This window comes from Schistocerca serialis, chromosome 8 (genome assembly GCF_023864345.2).
Source record: "Schistocerca serialis cubense isolate TAMUIC-IGC-003099 chromosome 8, iqSchSeri2.2, whole genome shotgun sequence".
Lineage (NCBI taxonomy): Eukaryota > Metazoa > Arthropoda > Insecta > Orthoptera > Acrididae > Schistocerca > Schistocerca serialis.
Window position 1 is genome coordinate 52,001,774 of NC_064645.1, and position 26,488 is coordinate 52,028,261.

A 26,488-nucleotide genomic window follows, 5' to 3' on the forward strand; every position below is an offset into this window, starting at 1 on the left:
AATAAGGCTTCTAATATGAGTATTCTTTAATATTTATCGCTTTGCCCAAGCTGCAGTTCCCCCTCCCTATTGGCTGTCTCAACTGTAAATATAATTGTTTTGTAGATCTGTCCTGTTGGAGGAATTTATCCTAAGAAGGTCTTGGAATCACAGTGGAAATCATTGACAGATATTTCTATGGCCAGACTGGGTGCTCCTGTAGTGCTTAGCTGAGCAAGTAGCTTGTTACCAGGAACATTCAGATGTAATCTGTGCTGTGTATGACACAACTGATTCAGGGGGAATGCATCAGCTGCACCCATGTGTGATTTTTGAAGTTTCAAATTAACACAGTCCACTGAGAGCATCCAGAGGTTATCATAATGCTCAAAGAGTGACACAGATTTTACATTAGTGTGAGAATCATTGCCAACTATGTGCCTAGTGTCTTCCTCAGTTGAGGCTGTGGTCCAAACTGCTTGCATCCCCTACTTTATTTCATTTAGTCATCTCTCAGTTCTGACATTCCTGCCCTGCGACTGCTACTCAGAAATAAGAGCTTCTTGGGCTTCTTAATGCTTTTGTTTCTGCTCCACTTGCTTGCATCTTACACCTGTACTACCTGATTGCTTCTGAACTTCTTAGGTTATTTCTACATTTTAGTGACCAGTGTTCAGAACACTGAAGCTACTGGAATAGCTAAGCCGAAGTTTTTGGACTTGCAGCATCTCCTGGATCTTTAGAATGATTTCGAAGTTTTCTGATCTAACCCTAATATTACTCCTGCAATTGAAGCTCTTACATAAGTGCTAAATAAATTAAAAGTTTCAAGATTAGCTACTCTTTTATCAGTATTATGTAGCAATTGTTTTATTCTGTTTAATTAGTTACAGTCATAAATATAAACTGACAGTCAGTTACTCATCACTTTCAGGTACCGGACTCGTCCTGTCATGTCAGGCCCTGGGCTGTACGATCCCACAAGCATAATGAATGCAGATGTATTAAACAGGTGCCAGAAAGAAGGCTGGATTAAGCTCGCATTTTATTTATTATCATTTTTCTATTACTTGTATGGGTAAGTAAAAGACATCAGTTTCTTCACATTGTTAACAGTAAATTGTCAGTGTTATGTTAAACACAGAAAGAGAGTGGAAGAAGAGATATTACAGAATAAAATGATTCTGCTTTCTGCATTTCCAAAAATCAAAAGCTTGTAAATGTATGTAACTAAAGTCAAAACTGTATTTGCTCCTCAGAAATTTCACTACAAGGAAAATTACTGTGTAAAATTCTATAGGTGACCAAGAACATAAAAGGTACTCACTTCATTTTGTTGTTGTTTGTCTTCTTTGGTCTGAAGACTCATTTGGTGCATCTCTCAGTGCTAGCCTGTCACCTGCAGCTACTGTCATTTCTGCATAACTACTGCATTCTACACCTGTCTGAATTTCTTATGCAGTCAAGCCTATACCCCCACTGCATCACCAAGTTGACAATTCCTTTAAGCTTCAGGTTGTGTCCTGTTAACTGATGACTAAATGAAGGGAAGTTGTGCCATAAATTTAGTTCCCCTAGTTCATTAATTTCCTCATTATTACTCACTCAACCCAGCTCATCTTCAGCATTCTGTTGTAGCATTACATTTCAATAACATCTGTTTTCTTCTTCTGTGGAATTTTTATCACCCATGTTTCACTCTTATATAATGATACACTCAGAAATTCAAAGACTTAAATTTGCATTAGATACTAACAAATTTCCTTTTTAGGAACACTTTACTTACTATTACAAGCCTGCATTTTATAACCTCTGTGCTTTGGCCGTTGACGTCTCCTGGATTTGCAGCTCTTGTAGTTTTTACATGTTTGCAGTTAAAATTATTGGATATAGGTTCCGCCATTGATGCGAAACACTATTTTTCTTGATACCTGAATATGTCCCAGTATTTTCGTGCCATCGTTAGTGGATTTTGATTCTTGAAAAACTGTAAAAAGTGAACATATTTTAGGTTGCAACTGATCTAACAAAATGAGACCTAAAGACAGTTTTTATTTGGTTTTTTTCTTGCTTTGATTTTACATCAGTTTTACAGGACCATCTGTATGGAGTCCCACACTGGTAGCTTGTCATCTGCAAACCAGATGATGTAAATGTGAATTTTATCAGCAAGTTAACACCTCACGTGGTTTCTAAAAATGTAATTTTGTCGTGGCAAAATATTTTGCGTATATATTTGGTGTAACTCATGTTTTGTTGTTACACATCATTCTTGTTTTTCATTCTGAGAGTGTTGCACATGCACATATTAAATTTACTTTGTATAATTTTGGTTTAACAAATACCTTTTCACTTTGCACGATACGGTGTAAATGATGTTGCGTGTCCTAACCCCATCGGCACTCATTTGTTCCCGAGTGAATTTGGCACTGAATTTGAATTTTGTTTACTTCTCTCTCTCTCTCTCTCTCTCTCTCTCTCTCTCTCTCTCTCTCTCTGTGTGTGTGTGTGTGTGTGTGTGTGTGTGTGTGTGTGTGTGTGTGTGTGTGTGTGTGTGTGTGTGTGTTCGCTCCTTTTCTGTTTACAAATTTGTTGCTTTAATTTCTCCATCATATTGGTCTTGTAACCATTTTCCACTGCTATTTGTTTTATTGTGTTTACCCCCTGTCTGTAATTTGTTTCCTTGTGGGTGTTCTGTTCAATATTTTGGAGCATGAATCTGAAGCTTACTTGCTTGTGTGCCACCAGGTGGTTTGATAGATTGGGAATGGTGGTACTTGTGGTTGTCACTTTCCTGAATGTTGTGAAGTCATGAGTATTGTTTGTTTGTTGGATGTTGAGATCCAGAAACCACACAATGGCACATAAGCAAGCGAGCTTCAGAATAATGCTCCACAGACTGAGCAGAACACTCATAAGCAAATAGAATTGCATACAGGAGCTAAACACAATAAAACAAATAGCAGTGGAAAAGGGTTACAAGACCCAATATGATAGAGAAATTAAAAAAACAAATTTGTGAACAGAAAAGGAATTAATGCACTACACACACCTGAAACCGTACACACCACAGAAACAATGACCCTATGCAAGACGCAACAGTGCAACAGCACATGCCTGCCCCCCCCCGCCCTGCCCCCCCCCCCCCCCCCACACACACACACAAATGGCACATACTCACTTACAACAGCAAAATTGTCCACAGAATAGGCAACATATAGAAGAAGCAGGGACTTCAACTTCAAATAGGATTAAGAATAGACAACACAACACAGTAAAAACTCAGAACACAGATAAATCCAACAGATCAGGAATATATGAACTCGCATGCAACACTTGCCAAACAGTGTACATAGAACAAACATGCAGGAATTTTAGTACAAGATACTCAGAACACCTTAGACTCCTAAAAAGTAACGGCACCCACAGCACATTTGCTGACCAACTAAGAGCCCATACCCAACACCCAATTACAACAGCAAAAGATTTAAAAATACTGAAATCCAGCCACAGCCTATACCGCAAACTAACAGTAGAAGAGAATTTCTACATACAGAAAGAAAACAAGTTTTAAATGAATACACTGCACTCTCCAAAGGCATATAATTCCAACACATTAAAGTATTTTTAAAGAAAAGGCAAAACCCACACATGCAAATAGAGAGAGATAAAAGTAAAACAAAAATTCAGTGCCAAACTCGTTCAGAAACAAATGACTGTCGATGGGGTTAGGACACACATTATCATTTACACTGCACTGTGCAAAGTGAAAAGGTATTAGTTAAACCAAAATTATACAAAGTAAATTTAATATGTGCATGTGCAGAGTTCTTAGAATGTAAAACAAGAATAAAATGTAATAACAAAACATGAGTTACAACAAATATATATGCAAAATATTTTGCCACGACATTTTTTAAAATTCGAGGGAGCTATTAACTCGCTGACAAAATTTACGTTTACATCATTCGGTTTGCAGATGAGAAGCTGTCATTGCAGATGGTCGTGCAAAAACCTTGTAAAGTGGAATCAAGGTAAGGAAAAATGAAGAAAAATGTCTTTAGGCCCCACTTTGTTAGATCAGTTAAAACATAAAATATGTTCACCGTTTACAGAAAACCCACTGTTGATGGGAAGGGGGTGTTGAAATATGTTTAGGTAACAAGAAAAACAGTGTTTTGCCTAAAGTGGGAAACCTGTATCCAATAATTGGCTACTGTCAGGTAGTTTGCTGCCCAAATATCAAAACTGCTACTTTTAGTGTCTCATTTTATGAGACATTCGTCAGTATCGCCTGATTTAATACCGCTACCCTTATTGTACGTTTGTTGATTTTCGTCATATAACCTCTTCTCAAGATCCTACTCTTTCCATTTAACTGCTCTTCCAAGTCCTTTGCAGTCTCTGACAGAATTACAGTTAATCAGCAACTTCAAAGTTTTTGTTTCTCATCCTAAACTTTTAATCTCCTTTCTTAATTTCTCCTTGGTTTCCCTTAAAGCTTGCTCAGTGTATAAAAGGAATACAAATGGGGGTAATGTACAGCCCCATCCAATTCCCTTCTCAACTACTGTTTCCCCTTACCTTTCTTTTCATCTCGTACAACTGCATCCTGTTTCTGTACAATTTGTAGATAACCTGTGGCTATCCATATTTTATGACTGCTACTTTCAAAATATAAAAATTAGTATTGTCAAAAGAAGCATTCTCTGAATCTACATATGCTCTAAATGTAGATATGCCTTTCTGTAACCTACCTTCTGCTTTCTCTTAAAAGTTGTAGGAACAAGCAACAAAATAACAACCCCCCCCCCTTTTCTCTGGATGTCAGGTTCAACCAGTTTTTCATTCTTGTGTGGATAATTCATGTCAGTATTTTGTAGCTGTGACTTATTAAACTGATAGCTTGGTAATATTCACATCTATTATTAACACCTATTTTGTTGTTGCAAGTATTACATTCTTCTTGAAGTCCGAGTGCTGAGGCCTGTCTCGTATATCTGATGATATTCCTATTCTTCCTGCCACCATATTTCACTAATGCCCAGTGTATATAACTAACTATTTATTTCCATTTTAAAATTATGTAACCTACCTACCTGATTAAAGGATCTAAAATTCCATTCTCCACAACATATAACTCTAGTTTTGTTCTTCCTAATGTCAACTTCCTCTTACGTGTTGTTGACGAAGACCTTAATGGCTGAAAGCATTATTTGTGATAGTCTTTTTCCTGTGCCTCAGCATCTCCGCTATATGGTGAGTAGCAACTCTCCTTGTCATAATATTGTTACATTCGATCCTGGATTTTCCATTGTATAATTAATCCTCAGATATACAAAGCCACTTTTATGGTTATGGAAAGAAATTTCAGAACACCGTATTCATGGTACTGTAATGTTTTAGTCACTGTGTTATACAAAATACCTAGAGAAACCAATATAAAGTTCTGTGATAACTGATATATCCTAAAACGTAAATTTTCCACATTTTGTATAGATTTTCTGTACCGTTTCATTTTGCTGCTTACAGAAAGAAAGCCACTTTGGTTTTCATTGCATGTGTCTGTCTTTTTGTTGTATATCTGTGTCCTGCGTGTAAGTTTTAGGTGCATTAATATTGCATTGATTTAACATTTCAAACATAAGACTTGAATAGGGTTTCCTTTCTTGGCCTGCTTTCTTCTTCATTTTCTTGGTCTTTTTTAGTTTCGTGACTGTTCTGCTTCTATGTATGCTACATGGAAAGAAACCTCCAGTTATGTAATGCAGGTGGTTGAAAACTGGGCGTTCGTCAATTCTTTTGGTGAACTTAAAGCTATAACAGTTGGAAATTTCACAAAATGTGAAATAAATTCTACAGTGTAGTTACTATGTGTACTGCGTACAAACCAAAGACCATATTTACCCAAGTATAAGATGACCCTGAATATAAGACAAACTCTCATTTTTTTTAAGAGGCTCCTTGACAGAAACTTTTTAATATATTCTGACTACCGTATTTACTCGAATCTAAGCCGCACTCGAATCTAAGCCGCACCTGAAAAATGAGACTCGAAATCAAGGAAAAAAAAAATCTCCCGAATCTAAGCCGCACCTGAAATTTGAGACTCGAAATTCACGAGGAGAGAAAAGTTTTAGGCCGCACCTCCAAATCGAAACGAAGTTGGTCCATTTTAATATGAGACACAATTTAGGTCGAATGAATGAGGACACAACTACAGTAGTTTGGTTCGAGTCGTAAGCTTAGCAGTTAAGCCAGTTAAGCTTTACAAGGTAGCCATTGCTATGCGTCAGGCCCTCCGTCCGTATTGATACGGGTACACTTCCTTTTTCACGTGCTTCGTCTGGTTTGAATTGATTGCTTATTTTTCTTTGATCTGATAAGTGCCATTTTCTTTGCTATAGATGTTAACGTCACTCTAAGCTGAAAATGCATTACTGTACTGTGTGATGCATTGTTTGTCGCATTCTGATAGTGCGTGTTCACGGCCTGTCGCCCCTCGCAGCATGGTTTGCTTTTCTGCGCGCTACCTCAGCTTTTTTTTTTTTTAAAAAAAAGAGGAATTGTCTCATTAGCGAAACAATGGCAAGAGACTGCTATTTGTTGTTATTTACACTGCTGATTTCTTTGATAATGATCAACAAGAACCAAATAATAGATTGCGTATGGTAGAAGATGTTCTGAACGAGAGTTTAGCGAAAATTTTTCCCCGCTTGAAAATCTTTGCGGACGCCGCTTTAGTACATTACATTACAGTTGCACAGAAATTAGTCATCTTAGATTTAAAAATCTAGTCAATTGCTGTGCTTCATTTCTGACTGTATCACTATTAGCCATAAGAATAATACGAATATAAACATGACATGATATGTATATTCTTCCGCGTTCGCTGTTGTCTCACTCTAGTTTCGTAGTTTATTAGGCAGATAGGATTTAAATTAAATAGCAGCAAACACGAAAGAATACATCGCAAAATGTTTATATTCGTATTATTCTTATGGTGAAGAGAATACTGCATGTGATTCACAATTCATAAAAGTTCCTATTAGCAACCATCTCTTCTCACAGGTAGGAAAAAATTCAGAGCATAGAGTTAGCTATATTGACAAAAACCCCAAACAGTCTTGCCAACCGGATTTTTTTAGTATATTGAAATGCTGCTACATTCGAAGGTGAACAATACGGAATTTGTATTTACTTTTTTTTTTTAACTACGCAGAGGTTTTGGCGCCAGTATTTATCTTTGTGCCTGCAGAGCAAGCCTGTGTAGCCCTACATATTTTCGACAGCAGAAGTTAGTTGTGGCGGCACCTACCAACATTTTTCAGAACTTCCGCTTACTTTGCACTCGATTCTAAGCCGCAGGCGGTTTTTTGGATTACAAAAACCGGAAAAAAAGTGCGGCTTAGATTCGAGTAAATACGGTAACCAAAATTTCCTACTTTTATAAATGTAAGACATCTGCCTAAAAAGTTAAAAATGCATCTGTTCTAAAATTATGCCACTGCTTCATTGTCTACATTTTGACAATAAAAGGAGAAATAAAATAAACAAAAAGAAATGTCAAAAAGGAATATTTTAATTAATTATTATCTTCACTGGCTGTTTTTTTACTGTCGTCTCTAGTATATGTTTTTAGTGTCATTGGTGTCATCTGAATAGGACAGCTGTAAAACTTAAATCTTTGTTGTCATAAATATCTTACATTTCTTTTGAATATGATGTGATTACTGAGGTTATGGTTATGGTGGGGCCTGAGAACCCAGCTGTGTGGTTTTTTTTAACACATGGTGGATGTTGCTTCTTTACTGGTGTGAGAATGTTACAATATCTCATGCTTCCAACCATATCATCTGCCCACTGCTTTCTTACTGGTTGTGTAGAACCAGCAGCTGACACAACCTCCATTGTTCCTGTAGTGACTTGGCAAGACAGCCAAGCCACTCGTAGGTAGCCGAAAGGCACGCGCTTAAGCTCACGCAGGCTGGCGTGAGGTCTGGAACTGTTAAAGGATTTGAGTCTAGCAAATAAAGTATGTAGCTGTTGGAATACTTAACTTTAATCCATAATTGGTGTACATCGCTCTTGACGGTACATAAATAATAATCTCAATATAAACTGGTAATGGCGCCTTGCTAGGTCGTAGCAAATGACGTAGCTGAAGGCTATGCTAACTATCGTCTCGGCAAATGAGAGCGTATTTGTCAGTGAACCTTTCCTAGCAAAGTCGGCTGTACAACTGGGGCGAGTGCTAGGACGTCTCTCTAGACCTGCCGTGTGGTGGCGCTCGGTCTGCAATCACTGACAGTGGCGACACACGGGTCCTACGTATACTAATGGACCACGGCCGATTTAAAGGCTACCACCTAGCAAGTGTGGTGTCTGGCGGTGACACCACAGTTCCCATCATAGACAGAGTTGCTTCATAAAATTCTGAAGTACGCCACTGGCCCCAATCTAGACTGAAGCAGCGCACTCACCACTCTCCTCCCCACACTCATTGTAGTTCTCAGCCAAGATAGTATCACTGTTTCCCCTCCAACCCTTCCCTACTGCTATGCTTGAGCAGTAGTGAAACAGGGACAGCACTATCTTTTAGGATGCAGATCATACGCAACAACAGTAGCTAATAAATAAATAAAAATCACAATCATGATTCAGTCCAATTCTCGAACTTTTGCTGATCCTGCGATATAGTGATGTGTGTTGGTGTCATCTCCACAATGGGCCTCTCCCACTGCTATTTATTCTTGCAATAACAACTGCAGTCGGTTTAATGCAGTTGATTTAATTTGTTGCACATTTAATTCTGGTTTAATTTTCTTTCTTGTTTCATCTGAATGTCAAGATTTTGTTCTAAAGCTGGTTAACAAGCTGGTGACGTTTTTCCCTGGTATTCTAATACATGAAGAGTGACCAAATATGTCTTTTGCAACAAAACACACTTTGGAAAATTATTAGTTTCCGTGTCCATCTCCATAGCACAGTGGTAGGATTACCGCCTACCACGCAAGGGGGCCTGAGTTGGATTCCTGGCATGGGACCAGCTGTTGTGTGTCCTTCATCATTTTCATAATCATTGACATACAAGTCACGAAGCGGGTCAGCTAAAGAGACTTACAATACGACTGCCAAAGCCCGAAGGGGATATCCCGGCCAATAAATGCCATACGATCATTTCATTTTGCCTTTGAATGTTGCCTTCGCTTAAAAAGCAGCATAAATGTATGTATATGATATTCATTCATTTAGAAGAAATTTTATTGCAAACCTGATCAAATACAACAGAAGTTTGTAAATTGATAGAATTTAATGCCCGTTCATTCCTGTGTGTCACAGAACTGTCAGTTTTGAAGTAGAGCATTAGAATGTTGTAATGGCTAGTTTATAGCTTTTCGTACATCCCTTGCACTAGAGCCATGAGTCAACTGTCATGTGATCGTTCAAGCAAGGTCGATACTGTATTCAGCACTTTGGTGCATCAGGAAATCTTGAGCCTGTAAGAACCAAAGCTTTGCTACGACCTACCTGACAGAATTCTTCAAAATAAATTTCTGTGGAACCTCAGTAATCAAGGTGTCATTTGACCTCCATATTAATTATTTAAACAATGTAAAAATGTTGACCTCAGCAGCAATGGTTTAATCTATGAATATAAGATGACCCTGTGTTTTTCGAATGACAAATTTGGGAAAAAGTCTCTGCATGTAATTGGGTAAATACAGTAGTTTTTGACTTAATTTGTTTTGTCTTTGTAGAGTTCGGCTAATGAATAGATTGAGTAGTTAATATCAGTAGTGGAGAGAGGAAGGAGAAATATAATGAAAAGAGAAGTGACCGCTCATCTGTAGTAGCAATGAACTGGAAGAGAAAATTAATAAAAAGTAGAAAACTTGGCTTTTAAACAAAGAAAACTCCAGGTAGTAATATCAACAATGTAGGAAAAGACAGATTGATAGTTACCATAAAGATAACACATTAAGTTGTATGCAGGCACAATTACGACGCTTACATATAAACTTTTGGCCACGGCCACAACCACAGCCTGCTGGAGTTGGCGGTCATGTGTGCATGAGGTGTGAATGAATGGTGTGTGTTTCACATTTTCTGGCGAAGGCTGTAGCCAAAAGTTAGTTTAGGTGTCTTGTAATTGTGCCCATCTGCAGATTAACATGTAATCTTTACAGTAAGCAGCAATCTGTCTTTCCCCTTCCCAGGCGCTCACAGTTCTTTCCTGAGTTCGTGCCTGTCACACTCTGGGCCCCAAGCTATTGCAGCCCAGTCGTCCTTCCCTGGCTGCCTTTCCTCTCCCTCCCTGTCCTCACTTCTTCCCCATTGCCCCCTCTTTCCCCTTTCTCAGTGTTCTGATTTATATCGACCTGCTATCCACCTAGTTCCCTGTTTTGCTTGCACTTCTGTTCCTTCTGCCTATTCTCTTTCATCTGTCTTGGTGTTTAGGTCCCTGCTTGAGAGTTGACCTCCACTTCTAAATTTTCTGTTTTTGGTTCGAGCTATTTGGGGTAGAACCCCTCCCTAGCACCTACAATGTGGACTCCTCTCCCCCTGCCTTCCCCGCCGTATCCCCCTGTTATCTGCTAGGTCACAAGAACGTGTAGTCAGTCCATGTGGTGGGGCTGTTACTCACCCATCTGGTTAAGCCTCCTGACACCCAGGGTCACCCTACTGATACCTGAGCTGTCCCTCCCCATGTATGCCAAAAGTGGTTGCTTATCTTCCTGTAGCATCGTACCAGGTGGCCCTTGCTGTGGGACCGAGCGAGGTGGCGCAGCGGTTAGCACACTGGACTCTCATTCGGGAGGACGACGGTTCAATCCCGCGTCCGGCCATCCTGATTTAGGTTTTCCGTGATTTCCCTAAATCGCTCCAGGCAAATGCCGGGCTGGTTCCTCTGAAAGGGCACGGCCGACTTCCTTCCCTGTCCTTCCCTAATCCGATGAGACCAATGACCTCGCTGTTTGGTCTCTTTCCCCAAAACCAACCAACCAATCTTGCTGTGGGTGGGTGGCACCCATGGAGAGAGCCCCTGAGCAGAGTAGGTGGTATCAGGGCAGATGCTTGGTGTGTGAAGTGTATCAAGCTGCAAAAATCTGGCCATTCTCAACAGCCGTCTCTCTATATGTTTAAGGATCACGGAATGCTGCTTCATATGCCCCAGCAGCCTTCCCTTCCCTGGCTACACTGTGGAAGAGGGCTAGGCTCGCCGTCTTGAGATGCTACCTTGTCTGTACTGGGACGGATGGGGCACATTCACCACCACAAAGCCATTGTTTTTTTGTGGAGAATATCGAGTACAAGTTTGGTGAAGTAGAGTCTCTCGATAAGATGCAGTGAGGCTCCCTGTTGACCAAAGTGTCTTCTGCCACCCAACCTGCAGCTCTTCGTGCTTGTGAGTGTCTCGGCAATGTTCCAGTGTCTGTTACCCCTCACCAATCTCTGAATATGGTCCAGGGAGTGATTTTTCATTGGACATCATCCTGCAAACTGATGAGGAACTCTGGGTTTATCTGGAGTGACACAGCATTCATTGTGTTTGACGTGTGCAGAAGGGTCGCAAAGACAACCGTACCATTACTGATGCCTTCATTCTGGCTTTCAAGTGGGATACCCTGTCAGAGAAGGTCAAGGTTACATGCCACAGATGTGACGTGAAGCTGTATGTCCCATTACCCATGAGGTGCTTTCGGTGCTTGCGTTTTGGTCATATGTCTTTCCGTTGTATGGCAGACACTCTGTGTGGTGACTGTGGGTACTCACTCCATAAAGGAAGCCCCCGTGTTCCGCCACCTGTATGGTGTCAATTGTCATGACCACCACTCCCCTTGTTTGCCGGATTGTCCCACTTACAAGAAAGAAGTGCCCCCCCCCCCCCCCCCCCCCCCCCGTCTTCGGCACCTGCTCCTGCTGGTGATGGGGCTCCCCACCAGGACCACTCTCCCTGGCGTCTCTCAGGCCGGAAGCCTTCTACCACAGCTCGGCCACTAGAAGCACCATCTGTGCACCCTAAGGTCACTTGCTGTCTTTCGGTTCCAGATCTTGCAGACGCCTGTACTCGCTCTGTGCCCTGCCCTCCTTCACTTCCGAAAGTGAAGAAGAAGAACAAACATAAGTCCCAAGACAAGGTCTCCTCGATACCCCCTCCCCCCTCCCAATGTGAATCTGGCATCTTATTTATGGATGTCACTCCATCCTTGTCGGTGATGACCACTGACCGAGTGACTTGACCTCCTCTTGGCTTCTTTATATCTAACCTGAACTCTCGCCACACAGTCATCCAGTGGAATTGCAACAGATACTATCATCGCCTACCGGAAATATAACTTCTTGTTTCCTCCTATTCCACATTTTGTCTTCCTCTTCAAGAAACGCACTTCCGTGATGACCACTCCCCAACATTTTGTGGTTATCTGGTGGGGTCTGCACTTTGATTCACGCCAATGTCCTTAGTGACTGGATCCCCCTTCATAACAACCTGGAAGTAATAGTGGTTAGAGTGCAAACAACTCTAGCAATCACCATTTGCAGTGTCTACCTCCTTCCAGGTAGGTCACTTCGTTATGTTGAACTGTCTACCTAAGTACAGCAACTCTCGCCGCCATTTATTCTCCTTGGGGACTTAATCACCCCACTGTGGGGGTAGTGCCACTTCAATGGGTAGGGGCTTCCTAATTGACCAACTTATTACAGACCTCGGTTTGTCTCTCCTCACTGATGATTCCCCTACCCACTTCAGTGCCACTCATGACCTCCCCTGCTCTCTTGACTTCCCTACATTGGCCATCCCATGATGATCTTTGTGACAGTGATTACTTTCTGGTGATTCGTATCATTCCACTGCTGCTGCCAAGCAGACAGGTCCCCTGTGTTGGGCATTCCACAGGGCCAAGTGGCCTTTATATATGTCTGCTGGGCACTTAGACACCTCCCTCTCAAATTGCATTGGTGGGTTGTGCAAGACGTCTTTGGCTGCTATTCTTCTTGCTGCTGGCACTGCGCCCCCCCCCCCCCGCCCCCACCCCCCCCCCATCCACAGGTCCCCCTTGTTCACTGGTACTGTGATGGACCAAGAATGTAGCAGTCACTGTCCAGGACCGCCAACAGGTGCTGCAGCGATTTAAATGACAACCATCACAGACCAACATCCTCGCTTTTAAGCCTCTCCATCCTAAGGCTTGTTATTTTATTAAGCAGAGTAAAAAGAAATGCTGGGAGTGCTATATTTCCTCCCTGGGGATGTATGTCTCTTCATCACAGGTTTGGCCCAAGCTCTGTAGCCTTCTGGGCTAAGTTGAACAGACCCTCTTCTGTTTCAACCTGCACCTCACTGAACCCTACAGTGAACCCTTCACTGAATGGAAATTCTTGCAGGCCTGTACTACTCCAAACAACACAGCCCCAGGTCCAGATTCCATCCACAACCAGATGCTCCAACACTTAAGACATTCCCCGGGGGCAGCGTCTCCTTAGTGTCTTCAACTGCATTTGGCTCGCAGGTGCTTTCCGGTCGCAATGGCGAGACAGTTTAGCTATTACCATCCTTGGGAAGAACCCAACATTTCTCGGCAACTACCACCCAACTAGCCTGAGGAATTTACTTTATAAATTGCTTGAGAGAATGGTTTGCTCTAGATTATATTGGGTACTGGAATCTCGGGGCCTTTTGTCCCCATATCAGTGTGACTTCTGGGAAAGGACAATCTCCAACTGACCATTTACTCATATAGTAAAAGCCTGTTGGAGTGCTGTTTCCAAACAGCTGGCACCTTGTTGCAGTCTTCTTTGACCTACGTAAGGCATACGACACGGCTTAGCGCCATCAAAGTGTTGTTACTGTCAATGACTGGGGATTCTCTGGTCCTCTTCCAATTTTTGTCTGCAAGTTTTTATCTCATCGCCTCTTCCGGGTTCAAAGCGGCACTTCACTCAGTACCCCTTGAATTCGAGAGAATGGTATCCCACATGGTTCTTTGTTCAGTGCCACACAATTCCTCATAACCACCAGCGGACTCGTAACCTCTGTTGGGCCTGAGGTTACCATGACATTGTATGTCAACGATTTTTGCATCTGGTGCAGCTCCCACTTGGTAGTATCTGCTGAGTGCTGGCTCCAAGGCACTATCCGACAGGCCTCTGTGTGGGCAATCTCCCATAGGTTCCAGTCTTGTCCCTCCAAAACATAAGTTATGCATTTATGTCATCGACCTACAGTACACCCCGACCATGACCTCTGCTTAAGCAAACAGGTCCTCATTGTTGTAGTACAGTCTCATTTCTTCTGACTTACTTTTGATAAAAAGCTGATGTGGCTGCCCCATATTCACCACCTAAAGACAAGATGTATGTGGAAGCTTAATGCTCTCCACCTCCTGGCCCACACATCTTGGGGTGCAGACTACAGCCCTCTTCTCTATCTTTACCATGCTCTGGTCTTGTCCAGACTAGATTATGGTAGTGAGGTTTATGGCTCAGCTGCTCCTTCCACTCTGCCTTTCGCATTAGTCCCATTGACAGTCTTCTTGCAGAACGGGCATGCTCCCTGTACAAATACGACAGCGCCAACAAATGGCTTCTTATGCAGTCATCATTCGCCAATTCCCTGATCATCCAGTACACCCTGTCCCTGTCCTCATTGCAAATGAGGGATGTCTCCCTCCTGACAACTGCCCGTATGTGGGATTGCCGATTGGAATATGTCTCACTTCCCCTGGTCGGGATCTCCATCTCCACTCACTGGAATGCACCCTTTGTATTCCCTCACACCTCTCCTACCCCCTCCCCCACTCCCCGCCCCTTGGATGGTGCCTAGACTTTGCCCAAAACTGGAATGACATCTACATCTGGTGCGCTACTGCTCACAGTAACACACCCCGCACAATCGAGGAGTCTACTGCAGCTTGGCTTTCTCTCGGAAAGAGTCTACTGTTGTATGCCGTGTGCATGTTGGTGGAATGTTCCCTTCTTTTGGCCCTTCGTGCTAAGTATAGTCTTCCAGATTCCTTAATTTTAATATTAGCAGATGATCCACAGATGGTTGAACTGGTCCTCAGTTTCCTCTGTGAAAGTGGTTTTTATTTCCAGATATAAGGTTTTGCTTTCCTTCTGGAGCAGGGACAGGGTGGTTGTGGTTGGGATCTCTTCATGTCTTCTCTGTCTGGAACCCCATGACCACTCCTCCATGGAAAGGCCGTACTTTTTTTTCTGGTTTTTAGATTTGGTCTCACCTTTTATGCAGTTTATTGTATGTGTTTTAACTTCATTATTTTGTAATTTTGACCCCCCCTCCCAACTGGATACATCCATTTTTAGCAAACCCTCCTTGTTGCACGAGTAGGTTTGGAATCTCAGGACTAATGACCTCACCGTTTGGTCCCATAAATCCTCTCAATTTATCAGTCAATCACTCTGTCTTTCCCTACATTGTCAAGATTGGCTTTTAGTGATAAGAGTTTTCATGATCCTTTCTGCAGATTTCTCTGAAACTATAAGTCAGCAGATGATTGCTTCTGCAGAATTATTTCAATCATGTTGTCAAAGTCCAAGCAATAAAGCATGCATTTTGTATGCTAATTTGACATCAAAACAGCAGACAATGTAGTGTGAGCATACCACTTAGCAACACACTCTTAAGATGGAAGCATGCTAAACTATATCAGGCAAAAGTTATGGCCACAGTTTTCTAGAAAGCTAAAAGAATGTCCCTAGGCACTGGTGCAAGTCACCAAAAGTGACACTTGCAGGAGCCACCATGCAAAGTTTGTGCAATGTACTTCCAGTTTTTATGTTAATCAGCTTGATAGTAAGCCAAAGGCCTTGCTGCAGTTGTAACACCAGTTTCCCCATCAGATCACTGAAGTTAAGCGCTGTTGGGTGCTCGGCTAGACCTTGGATGGGTGACTACATGGTGTGCCAAGCACTGTTGGCAAGTGGGGTGCACTCAGCCCCTGTGAGGAAAAATGAGCAGCTACTCAGTTGAGAAGTAGTGGCTCTGGTCTCATAAACTGACATATGGACAGGAGTGCCGTGTCCTGACCATATGCCCCTCCATATCCACTTTAAGTGACACTAGTGGGCTGAAGATGACACGGTGGCCAGTCGATACCATTGGGCCTACATGGTCTGTTCGGGCGGGGTTTAGTTTTAGCTTGAGAGTAAGCAGTGACTAGTTTTTGACTGAATTTATTTGCTTCATTTTATCTTTGTAAGAGCTAGGCTCACAAATAGTTTACAAACGAGTGAGACACGCTAGTGTCACACTGAGTATCTATGACCAAACAACTTGTCTTGTATGGTCATTATAAATTATCTGTGCAAATGTTCTTCATGACTCAGTCTCTATTAGTGAATACCTTGTCAAAATTCCTAGATTAGTTACCAAGATCAGTATTCACATACAGACAACAGGGCAGATGACATTATAAATATATATAGATTTTATTATCTTGCAATGATTCATTGGCAAAAGAAAGCAACATCTGGTAAGAATATTGCATATGCATTAAAACTTGTATGTATAAAAACTTCCAATTATAAGTACATTATGAAAAAGAAAGTTGCTACTCACCATATAGTGGAGATACTTAGTCGCAGATAGGCACAACAAAATACTGTCACAAAGCTTCTGGCCAGTAAGGCCTTGGTCAATAATAAATGACAGACACGCAAACACACAGAGACTCAATTAACACACACAACTGCAATCTGAGGCAACACAGCAAGCAGCAGCACCAACACCAGCATGAGAGTGACGACTGGGTGGTGATGAGGAGGCTGGGGTGGGGAGAGGGAGGGATAGTAGGGCAGGAATAGCAGACACTAAAGTGTTGCAGGTTAGGCAGAGAACAGATGAGAGGTGGGATGAGGGGGAGTGGGGGTTAGTAGAAAAAGAGAGAAGTAAATGAGGGCTGTGTAGTGCTGGAATAGGTATGGGAAATGGGCTGGATGGGTGAGGACAATGACTAACAAAGGTTAAGGCCAGGAGGGTTACAGGAACCTAGGATATATCACAGGGAGAGTTCTCGCCTGTGCAGTTGAGAAAATCTGGCATTGGTGGGAAGCATCCATATGGCACAGGCTGTGAAGCAGTCATTGAAATGAAGGATGTTATGTTTGGCAGCATGCTCAGTAATTGTGCAGTCCAGCTGTTTCTTGGCCACAGTTTGTCGGTGGCTGTACTTTCACACAGACAGCTTGTTGGCTGTCATGCCCATGTAGAATGCAGCACAGTGGTTGCAGCTTAGCTTGTAGATCACATGACTAGTTTCACAGGAAGCCCTGCCTTTGGTGGGGTAGGTGATCTTTGTGACCGGACTGAAGTAGGTGATGGGTTGGTGGATGTGTAGGGCAGGTCTTGAATCTAGGACTATTACAGGGGTGTGAGCCATGAGGTAAGGGGTTGGGAGAAGGGGTTGTGTGGGGATAGATGGGTATATTCTGTAGGTTTGGTGGACGGTGGAATATCATTGTGGGAGAGGTGGGAAGGATAGTGGGCAAGACATTTCTCATTTCAGGGCACGATGAAAGGTCGTCAAAACCCTAGCAGAGAAGGTAATTTAGACCTCTATTTGTTACAGTCTTTTTGTTGTCCCAGAGCAACTGAATTCCATTCTCTGCCAGGATTTCGACTACCTCTTGTTGTGCTCCGAAATGGGAAATGTCCTGCCCACTATCCTTCCCGCCCCTCCCACACTGGTATTCCGCTATCCGCCGAACCTACACAATATACTCATCCATCCCTACACAACCCTCTATCTCATGGCTCGTACCCCTGTAATAGAACTAGATGCAAAACCTGTCCCATACATCCTCCCACCACCAATTACTCCAGTTCGGTCACAAACATCACCTATCCCATCACTGGTAGGGCTACCTGTGAAACCAGTCATGTGATCTACAAGCTGAGCTGCAACCACTGTGCTGCATTCTACATGGGCATGACAGCCAACAAGCTGTCTGTGTGAAAGTACAGCCACCGACAAACTGTGGCCAAGTAACAGCTGGACTGCACAATTGCTGAGCATGCTGCCAAACATAACATCCTTCATTTCAATGACTGCTTCACAGCCTGTACCATATGGATCCTTCCCACCAACACCAGTTTTTCTGAATTGTGTAGGTGGCAACTTTCCCTGCAAATATCCTATATTCCCATAAGCCTCCTGGCCTCAACCGTCATTAGTCATTGTCCTCTCCCATTCTTCCCCTTCCCTGTTAGCAGTCCAGTACTACACCGCCCTCATTCCACCATCGCACCCAGTATTTTTACTTCTCTCCTTTCCCGCTAACCCTCCCCTTCCCAACCTCTCGCCTGCCCTCCGTCTAACCTGCAGCACTTCATTGTCCGCAACCCCTACCATACTAACCCCGGTCGCCAGTCCTATCATGCACTGGTGCTGCTGCTCAGTGTGGCCCCAGTTGCCTGAGATTGGAGATTACTGTCATGTCTGTAGTCTATTTTTGACAAAGGCCTTACTGGCCAAAGGCTTTGTGACACTCTTTTTGTTGCACCTATCTGCGACTGAGCGTCCTCGCTACATGGTGAGTAGCAACTTTCCTTTTCATATAGAAGTTCCTGTTTTACAGAATTTGTATTTCAGTGACAAATTATCCCGGAAATGGATGGATGAGAACTACAAAATTAAATGCAACTTGTCCTTTGGTCCCTTTATTGATGAAAATAACAATCATAAATACATTCAAAACAATGTATAAATCATTATTTTGTACTTTTCTGTTTACAACTCAGTTCAGAGTTAATATTTGTGCTACAAAAGACAATAGATGTGTATACTGTGGAAGTACCTATAGTGAGGCACGTTATGAAACTTGCAATAAAAATTGTTAATGCTCTTATTGTGTACATTTGAATACAGATTTTGTTTAGCAGCTATTTAAATCTGCAGTGGAAATTGCTGTACCAGTTAACTGGGTCAGGTAAAGTTACATATCAAGCAGTAGTTTGAAAGTGGAAAAAAATATTTAAATATTTGTAAACGAAAGAAAGCTGCATTTTCCTTTCATTATTTCTTAGGAGAGTTGTGAACGTAACAAGGTCTCTCCATTCTAAAAGATTTATTCAGTAATAATTTGTTTTCTTTTGTTGCAGCATGATCTACTCCCTCATATCAAACTAAACTGCAGCTGGGAGCCTGTGCATACAGTATTCATTACCTCTGGTCACAATTATAGTCATGGACAACTGTGTGTGTTTGTGTGCTCATACATCACAGTGTTGCAAATATCTCCTAAGTAGCAGAATGGGAGTGTTTCACCACTATTCATAAAAACTTGGCTGTTATCTTATTTGCATGTAACTGGTCAGCTCCATTTTTTAGATGTGATTTGTACAAAATACTGTAGATTAATGAACTTTAATATAAACAGTTTTTATAATTATGCTGTGGCTTTCACTTGCTGAGCTTTTCCTGCAGCCACTCCTCTGTTAATTCATCAAGCTCGCGGACCTCATAAACGCGAGTCAGGTCAGCTTCCTTTTGCAGAGCCAATTTCGTGCCAGCGTACATTATCTGCAACTCCATTTGGCTATCTGAAAGTGAAAATTGTTTATTACCTTTCAATCACATCAGCTACAATTAATACAATATTAAATCTTTAATGTTCCCAGTAGAATTGTAATTTATTGAAGAAACAGTTTTTGTTTTCAACATGAACACACCTTCTTTCTTGTCTTTCAAAATACTTGTAAAAAAAAACTTTGCTGAAATGTACATTTAAAACTTGGATCATACTGTATTCTGTGACAAAATATTATCTTTGCATTAGTCAGCCCTTAAATTTTGCTCAAGCTGTAGTGAGATGGGTAATTCATTTATCAGCATGATAAAATATGTTTCAAAGTCAGTTCAGATTATGTTCCTGCTAAATAATTAATATTTACTGTTATAAAATGCAATACACACAGCACAAGAAAGTTTTCAAAAAACCATTTATTTTGGAAAGAAATCTTTAGTGTGATGCAAATGTTAGTATGAATATTTAAAAATATATACACAAAGAATTTGTTTTTCATGTTAAAACCCATAATTCTTGTTTTTTCATTCTTAAACATTATTGTACCAGGGTATGATGAAATTATCTATTGACATCAGGAAATTAAAAAAAAAAAAAGGTATGAAAGTGTAAATGAACATTTGAATTGCAAAGGAATTTAAGTTATTCTGTCAGCCATTTTCTCTCGCTGACATAATGAAGTGCTGAGGATCATATGTTTCTTTGCTCTCATTCTGCATAGATATTTCCACAGCATAAAATGAGAGTATATATACAGTATTTAAGTGGTTTACAAGTAAATAGAATTGCCACAGTAACTCGGGTCTTACGATGGGGAGAAATATCTCATAAACATTGTGTGTTTAATGCGGAAATTCCAAAATATGAAAACAAAATTCATAAAGGAGTACGAAACATGCACACATGCTTCAGATAATTACAGAATGTGTATGTCATAAGTACTATTAAAATTTGCATCTTGTCATGCATACAAACCCTGTTACTTTAATGATCCTCTATTCTCTTTAGTGAAATTCTGAATACTTTGCCCATAATGAATGTACACAGAAAGATTTGATTACTTGTTAATTCTACTAAGAATTAGATTTCACTTCATTATCAGCACAGATGGATACAAGGTTTCAACCTATTAGAAGTTAATCGTCAAACGATTTGAATATGTTACAAAAAGTACAGCGCAAGTCTAGGAAAGGCACACGTGATGACATTGTGTTACTTCTGTCCTGCATGCATCATTTTGATGTATCAAGGTCAGCAATGACACTGTTTTTGCGACCTGAATTGGAAAGATATAAAAAGTTTACAAGATGGTAACTATTCTCTTAACATAGTAAACAAGGTTTCAATTCAGTTGCCATCAACACCTGTGCATTTTTCCATTGCTAGTTCCTGCTTTGGCTTCACAAATGAGCTCTGCATTTCAGATGTTAGGGATTCACTGTGTGTGTGTGTGTGTGTGTGTGTGTGTGTGTGTGTCATTGTCCCTCTATGTGCAGTGGCTTCAAATACTCACCTGACCATCCTAATATAGATTCCCTAAATCACTTCAGTTGGTTGCCAAGATGCTGAAGGAACCACAGTAGCAGTCAATTTCCTCCACCACCTAGACATTGGTCTTTTTCCTTCTGTTCTATTGGGGGTGGGGGGTGTAAACTGAATATAAATACTATGTTTGAAATGTGTCTGTAATGTATACTAAAAGTTCCACATTTCCCATTTAAAAAAGCTTGGAAATTGTTTTCAAGACAGTTTTCTTTACAATGTCACTTCCTCTGGAATCTCTCCCAACATACCTCTGAAACAGGTCACACATCTTTGCCCTCTTTGGCTGGTCCCAAATTCAGATTATTTTAACACGAATGTATGTTAGTAATCCGTAACTGTTAAACATTTTTGTTTGCTTCTATATTTCTCATGAAAATATCCAGTAACTCTGATAATTGAACAAATTTCTAGTTTAGAGCTAACTAATGCTCATCCCAAATGCACTGTACTGGCACTGCAGCAATGTTGGAGTGAATCAGACACCGTTTAATACCAAAATAGGGATTTTAGGTGAAAAGCATTAAAATAAGATTTCTGAAATAGTGTTCTATTTGATTTATGGAGAGTTTTGTGGGAGTATCTTCAGTTGACTGAAATGAATGTGAAAAACAGCACATACATACTTTCTCTAAACTGTCAATCACCCTGACTAGGGGGCAGTAGAGTTGAATAGTGCTTTCATACTCAATCTAATTGTTTATAAACATACCACCAAATGGCCACATGAAATATGTTTTGGTGTGTCCTTTCGGGTGACTTCTGATTTAAGTACTGCATGGTTATGGGGTACTTCAGATCTTTTATTTGAAAATTCTCTCTATAGTAAGAAACAACACAAGTGTTATAGATGTGCTACATACACTTGATATTTCTCTTCATAACTACTAAAAGTTTGGAATGCTGGTGAGTGCTCTTACAAAGTATATTACCAGCAGTGTTGACTCATTCATGCCACATTAATTTAATTGCAGTTAGTTAAATGCATGTTGGCTTTTTCAGTGATAAGCCCATTAATTCCAGCATGCACGTGAAGTGCAACATGAAAGTACTAGACTTTGACCGCCACCTCATTCTGAAAGATACGAGCATAGAGTGAAGAAAATATTTACAGGAAAATAAGTTGTATGCAGTGTGAAAAAGCATTCACCAGCTGCCTGACGGGCCACAAACCTCTTGCTGTAGATTGCACACCACCAAAGGCATGGGATTTTGCTAAGGGTGCAATGCCACCTTACTGCTCTCCTGTGCATTCCTTCCTGGTTATTCCACCAGTACAGCATTATTCAACCTGCATTGGCACAGCAGTAGAAAAATTATCCATGATTCATATCTACAATATTTGTTATTTTGGTTTGAGCTAACCACAGTACAATAATTTATTATCTCAATTTTAAGTGTAATTTTTGATGGAATCTGTATTAAAATAACGCCAGGGAAAGGAATTTATACTGCCAAATTACATTGTAGGTTACAAACTTCTGAACAATGTGGGGCATTCTAGCAACTTAATTCTTCAATTAAAGATGTTTAAACCTATCAGTGTGAACAGTGAGAACTGGTTACAATAATTTGTCTCTAGACACATGCCTTCCCTATACACATACTGAGGTAAAATAATCTGTTCTACAGTAATTAACAGATTTCAATATACAATTTCAAAATGATCACATGTATCATTTGAAAACTTTAGTTGTTGGCAGTGCACACAGAAAAATGCTTAGCTTTTGGATGAAAGGAAAGGAGGCAGGTACGTACGCGTGTGTGTGTGTGTGTGTGTGTGTGTGTGTGTGTGTGTGTGTGTGTGTGTGTGTGGGCCTTTATCCAACAGCTAAACAATTTACACTTTCTCTATGTACATACCTATCTAACACACATTAAGATATTACTGAAAATTAAAATTATTATGGAAAGAGCCTTAAAAGTGTAAATATTCTGTATAACATAAATCACACAGCTGTGAAGTGAATCTAAAACATCTGGGAGAAACCTTCAACATCTGGGAAGGGTATTTCTTATCACTGCAGATCTGCCGTCGATGAATAGCCACACTACATGGGAATGATTTTTTGGTGTGAAAGGAATGACAGCTGTTAAAACATAGCTGCTGTTGATAGTTAATGGGCTTGATATGGACACAGGTACAGTCAGAGCCATTAGCAAGGTGGAGGTCAACTTTCAGGAAGATGACACATTGGGCTGAGGAGGAGAGAATGTACTGAGGCTGTGGAAAAATGAGAACAGGATGTCTTAGCCCTGGGTCCATGCCATGAAGATATCAATGATCCTGAATCAGACAAGGGGTTGGGGTATTTGGTTGGCTAAGAAAGTGCCCTACAGGTGCCCATCACCAAGCCACAGATTTGTACATCCTACCCTCAAAGAATAAGTGGTTATGCACAAGGGTGTAGTTAGATGTATAAGGTGGGCTTGGAGTCATAAGGATACGGGAGAGGTAGCGATCGATAGCAGCAAGACCAGGAGCATGGTGGTTGTTGGCATATAGGGAGGTGATGTCAACAGTGCTGGAGTATGGGATCCATATGGTAAAGGGGTCAGTGTGGTTGACAGTTAGTGAAGGATGTTTCAGTCCAAAGGGCTCACCTTCCACACCCCCGCACAAGTTCAATCAAACTGTAGTTGTCAGAAATCTCTCCTCCTGATTCCTACAGTGCAAATATTTTTTTTGTCACCAATCCTGCCAACCAGTGCCATCCAAATCCCAACACCAACCAACTGTGACACTGTCTCATTCCCACTTAAACACTCCCTGTTTACCTTCCACAAATGCTTTATATCAACTTGCCCTCACCCTTTCTAGGTCCTCCCTTCCCAGGACAATAAGGCTTGAAATGGGTGAAAGAACAGCCATTCATAACATCCAAGACAGGCCTCGATTTTATCATTCTTTGTATGGACAAAGGCTGTATCACTGTCAATGATGAACTGCAGTGATCACGTGGCAGAAGGCAACAACCAACTATGTTACTCCTTCATAGCCATAGTGGTCCCATCACAAACTTCAGCTTAACCTCCAATGCCTTCTCAAATCCTTAATTGGATCCCAGGATCTCTCCCCCGAATTCATATCCCTCCTAACCCTAATAAGTATGTAACACTAACCTCCTACATGCTTCCCAAATATAAACCCAACAATCATGGATGCCCCATTGCAGCACGTTTTTGTGCTCCCAATGAAAGAATCTCTGTTGTTGAGCAGCACTTCCAATCACATGCCCATAGCATATTAAAGACATGAACCACTTCTTTCATCAGCTCTCAACTACTGCCACCCCATTACCACCAACATTCCCCATGCTCACAACCTTGCCACCTTCAAACACCAAATATCTCAACGTCCCAACTCCAAACCCACCGCTTCATTTCTTATACATGTAACTAACTACATCCTCACACATAGCTACTTCCCTGTTAAGGGGTAGATATATATGCGGTACAGCAATAAGCACCTACATAGCATCCTGCCATGCCAACCTCTTTATGGGCCAACTAAAAGAAACTTTGCAGACTACTCAAAATCCCAAATCCTTTGTCTCGTCCAGGTTCATTGATGATATGTTCCTGAGCTGAACTCGGGACCAAGATATCCTATCCTCATTCTTCCACAGCCTTAACACCTTCTCTCCCATCCACTCCATCTGGTTCTCCTCAGTCCAACTTTCCTGGATGTTGACTTCCTTATCTCAAATGGCTCCACTGTCTATCCCTCTGCCCATATTAAGCATTTTGATAGCTTTCATTCCTTCCACACAAAAAAAATAACACCCATAGTCAGGCAACCAATGGACAGCACATCTGCAGTGACAAACAATCCCCTTTCAATGTATGGTAAAGCTCTAAGACCTTCACGAACATGGTCCACAAACAGATTTCCTATGCCATGTCCACACATGCTTCAAATTCTCTGACCATCCCTAAGAACCAGCTTCAAAGTAGCAACCCCTCATCACTGAGTATGATCCCAGACTGGAAAAACTGAACAATATCCTTCACCAGACCTTAACTACTTATCATGCCCAGAAAAGAGAAACAGCAAACTCCCTTTGCTTCCCATCACTCCCAAAGTAGTAAGATCTCTCGTGTTCAGCCAAGTTGTTTTTTTCCATGTTATGTGCAATATTTCAACTCTGAAAAACAAAAGAGCACTGAAGTGCATAACGGGCATAAGGAATTGAACTTGGCTATACACATCACTGAGAGACCAACAATAATTCACAATCTGGTTGGAGTCTCAGCAACAAGTGCCCATAACAGCATATCTTAGCACCTGAAGAAGACAGCTGAATTTGTTGTTGATATATTGAGCATAAAATGGAAACAATAAATCTTTAGAACACCCGGAAGCACATCTTTAATCCTGACATTGTATTCTTCCACCCACCCAATCTATGCAATATCCTAGTACATTATTATGTGACACCTACTTCCAGCCCACTGCCACATGGGTCATACACCTGTGGAAGACCTGCCTGCTGTAACTACTCAGCACATCCTACTCTAGTCCCGACACAGGCTTATCCTATCCTATCAGAGGCAGTGCGATCTATGAAAAGTCATATCATATACCAATTCTGCTGCAGTTTCTACACAGTGTTTTATGTGGGCAAGACCACCAACCAGCTGTCCACGGGGCTAAATTGCCTCTGGCAAACCGTGACCAAGAGCAGAGTTGACAATACAAGGTTAAACAGGCAGCTGAGCACAGCATGGTCACTGCTTCACATTCTGGGCTATCTGACTCCCCCCCCCCCTCCCCCTAAACCAGATTTGCGGAATTATGTAGATGGGAACTGTCTTTGCAACAAATCTATTGATCCTATAATTGTCCTGGCCCCAGTATCTGCAAACCCTCTCCTCCACACCCAACTAACATCACTCATCCCGCACCCTTCATCTGCATCTTTGCTGCAATCTCTTCTTCCTCTGTTCTGTCTCCCAATACAATACAATCCAAGCCACTGCACTCTGAATCATTTTGTGCTGTTACTCATGGCACATCCCTATTCAGTGCACTTGCTGCCTCTCTTTCCCGCATTTTTTTCCATACACCAGTTGCCCCTTCCTACCACCTGTCAGCCGCCCTTCCCTAACCCACCCTCCTACTACCTGCTTCCTTTTTCCTTTTGCTCACTCCAGCTGATAAAACGCTCACCTGTAGTTGAGCTGCAATTATGCCGCAATAGCCTGGCCCAGTCAGCCAGCGCACTATGGGGGAGGGGGGGGGGGGGGGTCAGGCACGCGCATTTTCAGCTCTGAAAACAAATAAATTGGCAAGTAGAAACTCTCCTTTTCATAATATCGTTACATTCCATCCTGGTTTTTCCAATGTCTGATTTTGCCCGATGGCTTTTCTTCCATCCTTAACCCAGTGCTGTTTTCCTTTGTTACTATTTTCTAA

General features: G+C 41.5%; 2 protein-coding genes across 2 annotated transcripts in view; one reads left to right on the plus strand and one right to left on the minus strand.

Annotated features, from left to right (window-relative positions):
- Positions 1 to 19,392, plus strand: part of LOC126416136 (protein cornichon) — an 85,580-nt gene extending 66,188 nt beyond the window's left edge. Inside the window, exons 4-5 of the mRNA XM_050083677.1 lie at positions 914 to 1,057; positions 19,103 to 19,392. Of these exons, the coding sequence (XP_049939634.1) occupies positions 914 to 1,057; positions 19,103 to 19,130 (172 nt within the window). The 3' untranslated portion in view covers positions 19,131 to 19,392. The remainder of the gene's footprint in view (positions 1 to 913; positions 1,058 to 19,102) is intronic.
- The window catches only part of LOC126416137 (glia maturation factor beta), a 37,490-nt gene continuing 30,103 nt past the window's right edge, over positions 19,102 to 26,488 (minus strand). The window contains exon 5 of the mRNA XM_050083678.1: positions 19,102 to 19,543. Within this exon, the coding sequence (XP_049939635.1) occupies positions 19,404 to 19,543 (140 nt within the window). The 3' untranslated portion in view covers positions 19,102 to 19,403. The remainder of the gene's footprint in view (positions 19,544 to 26,488) is intronic.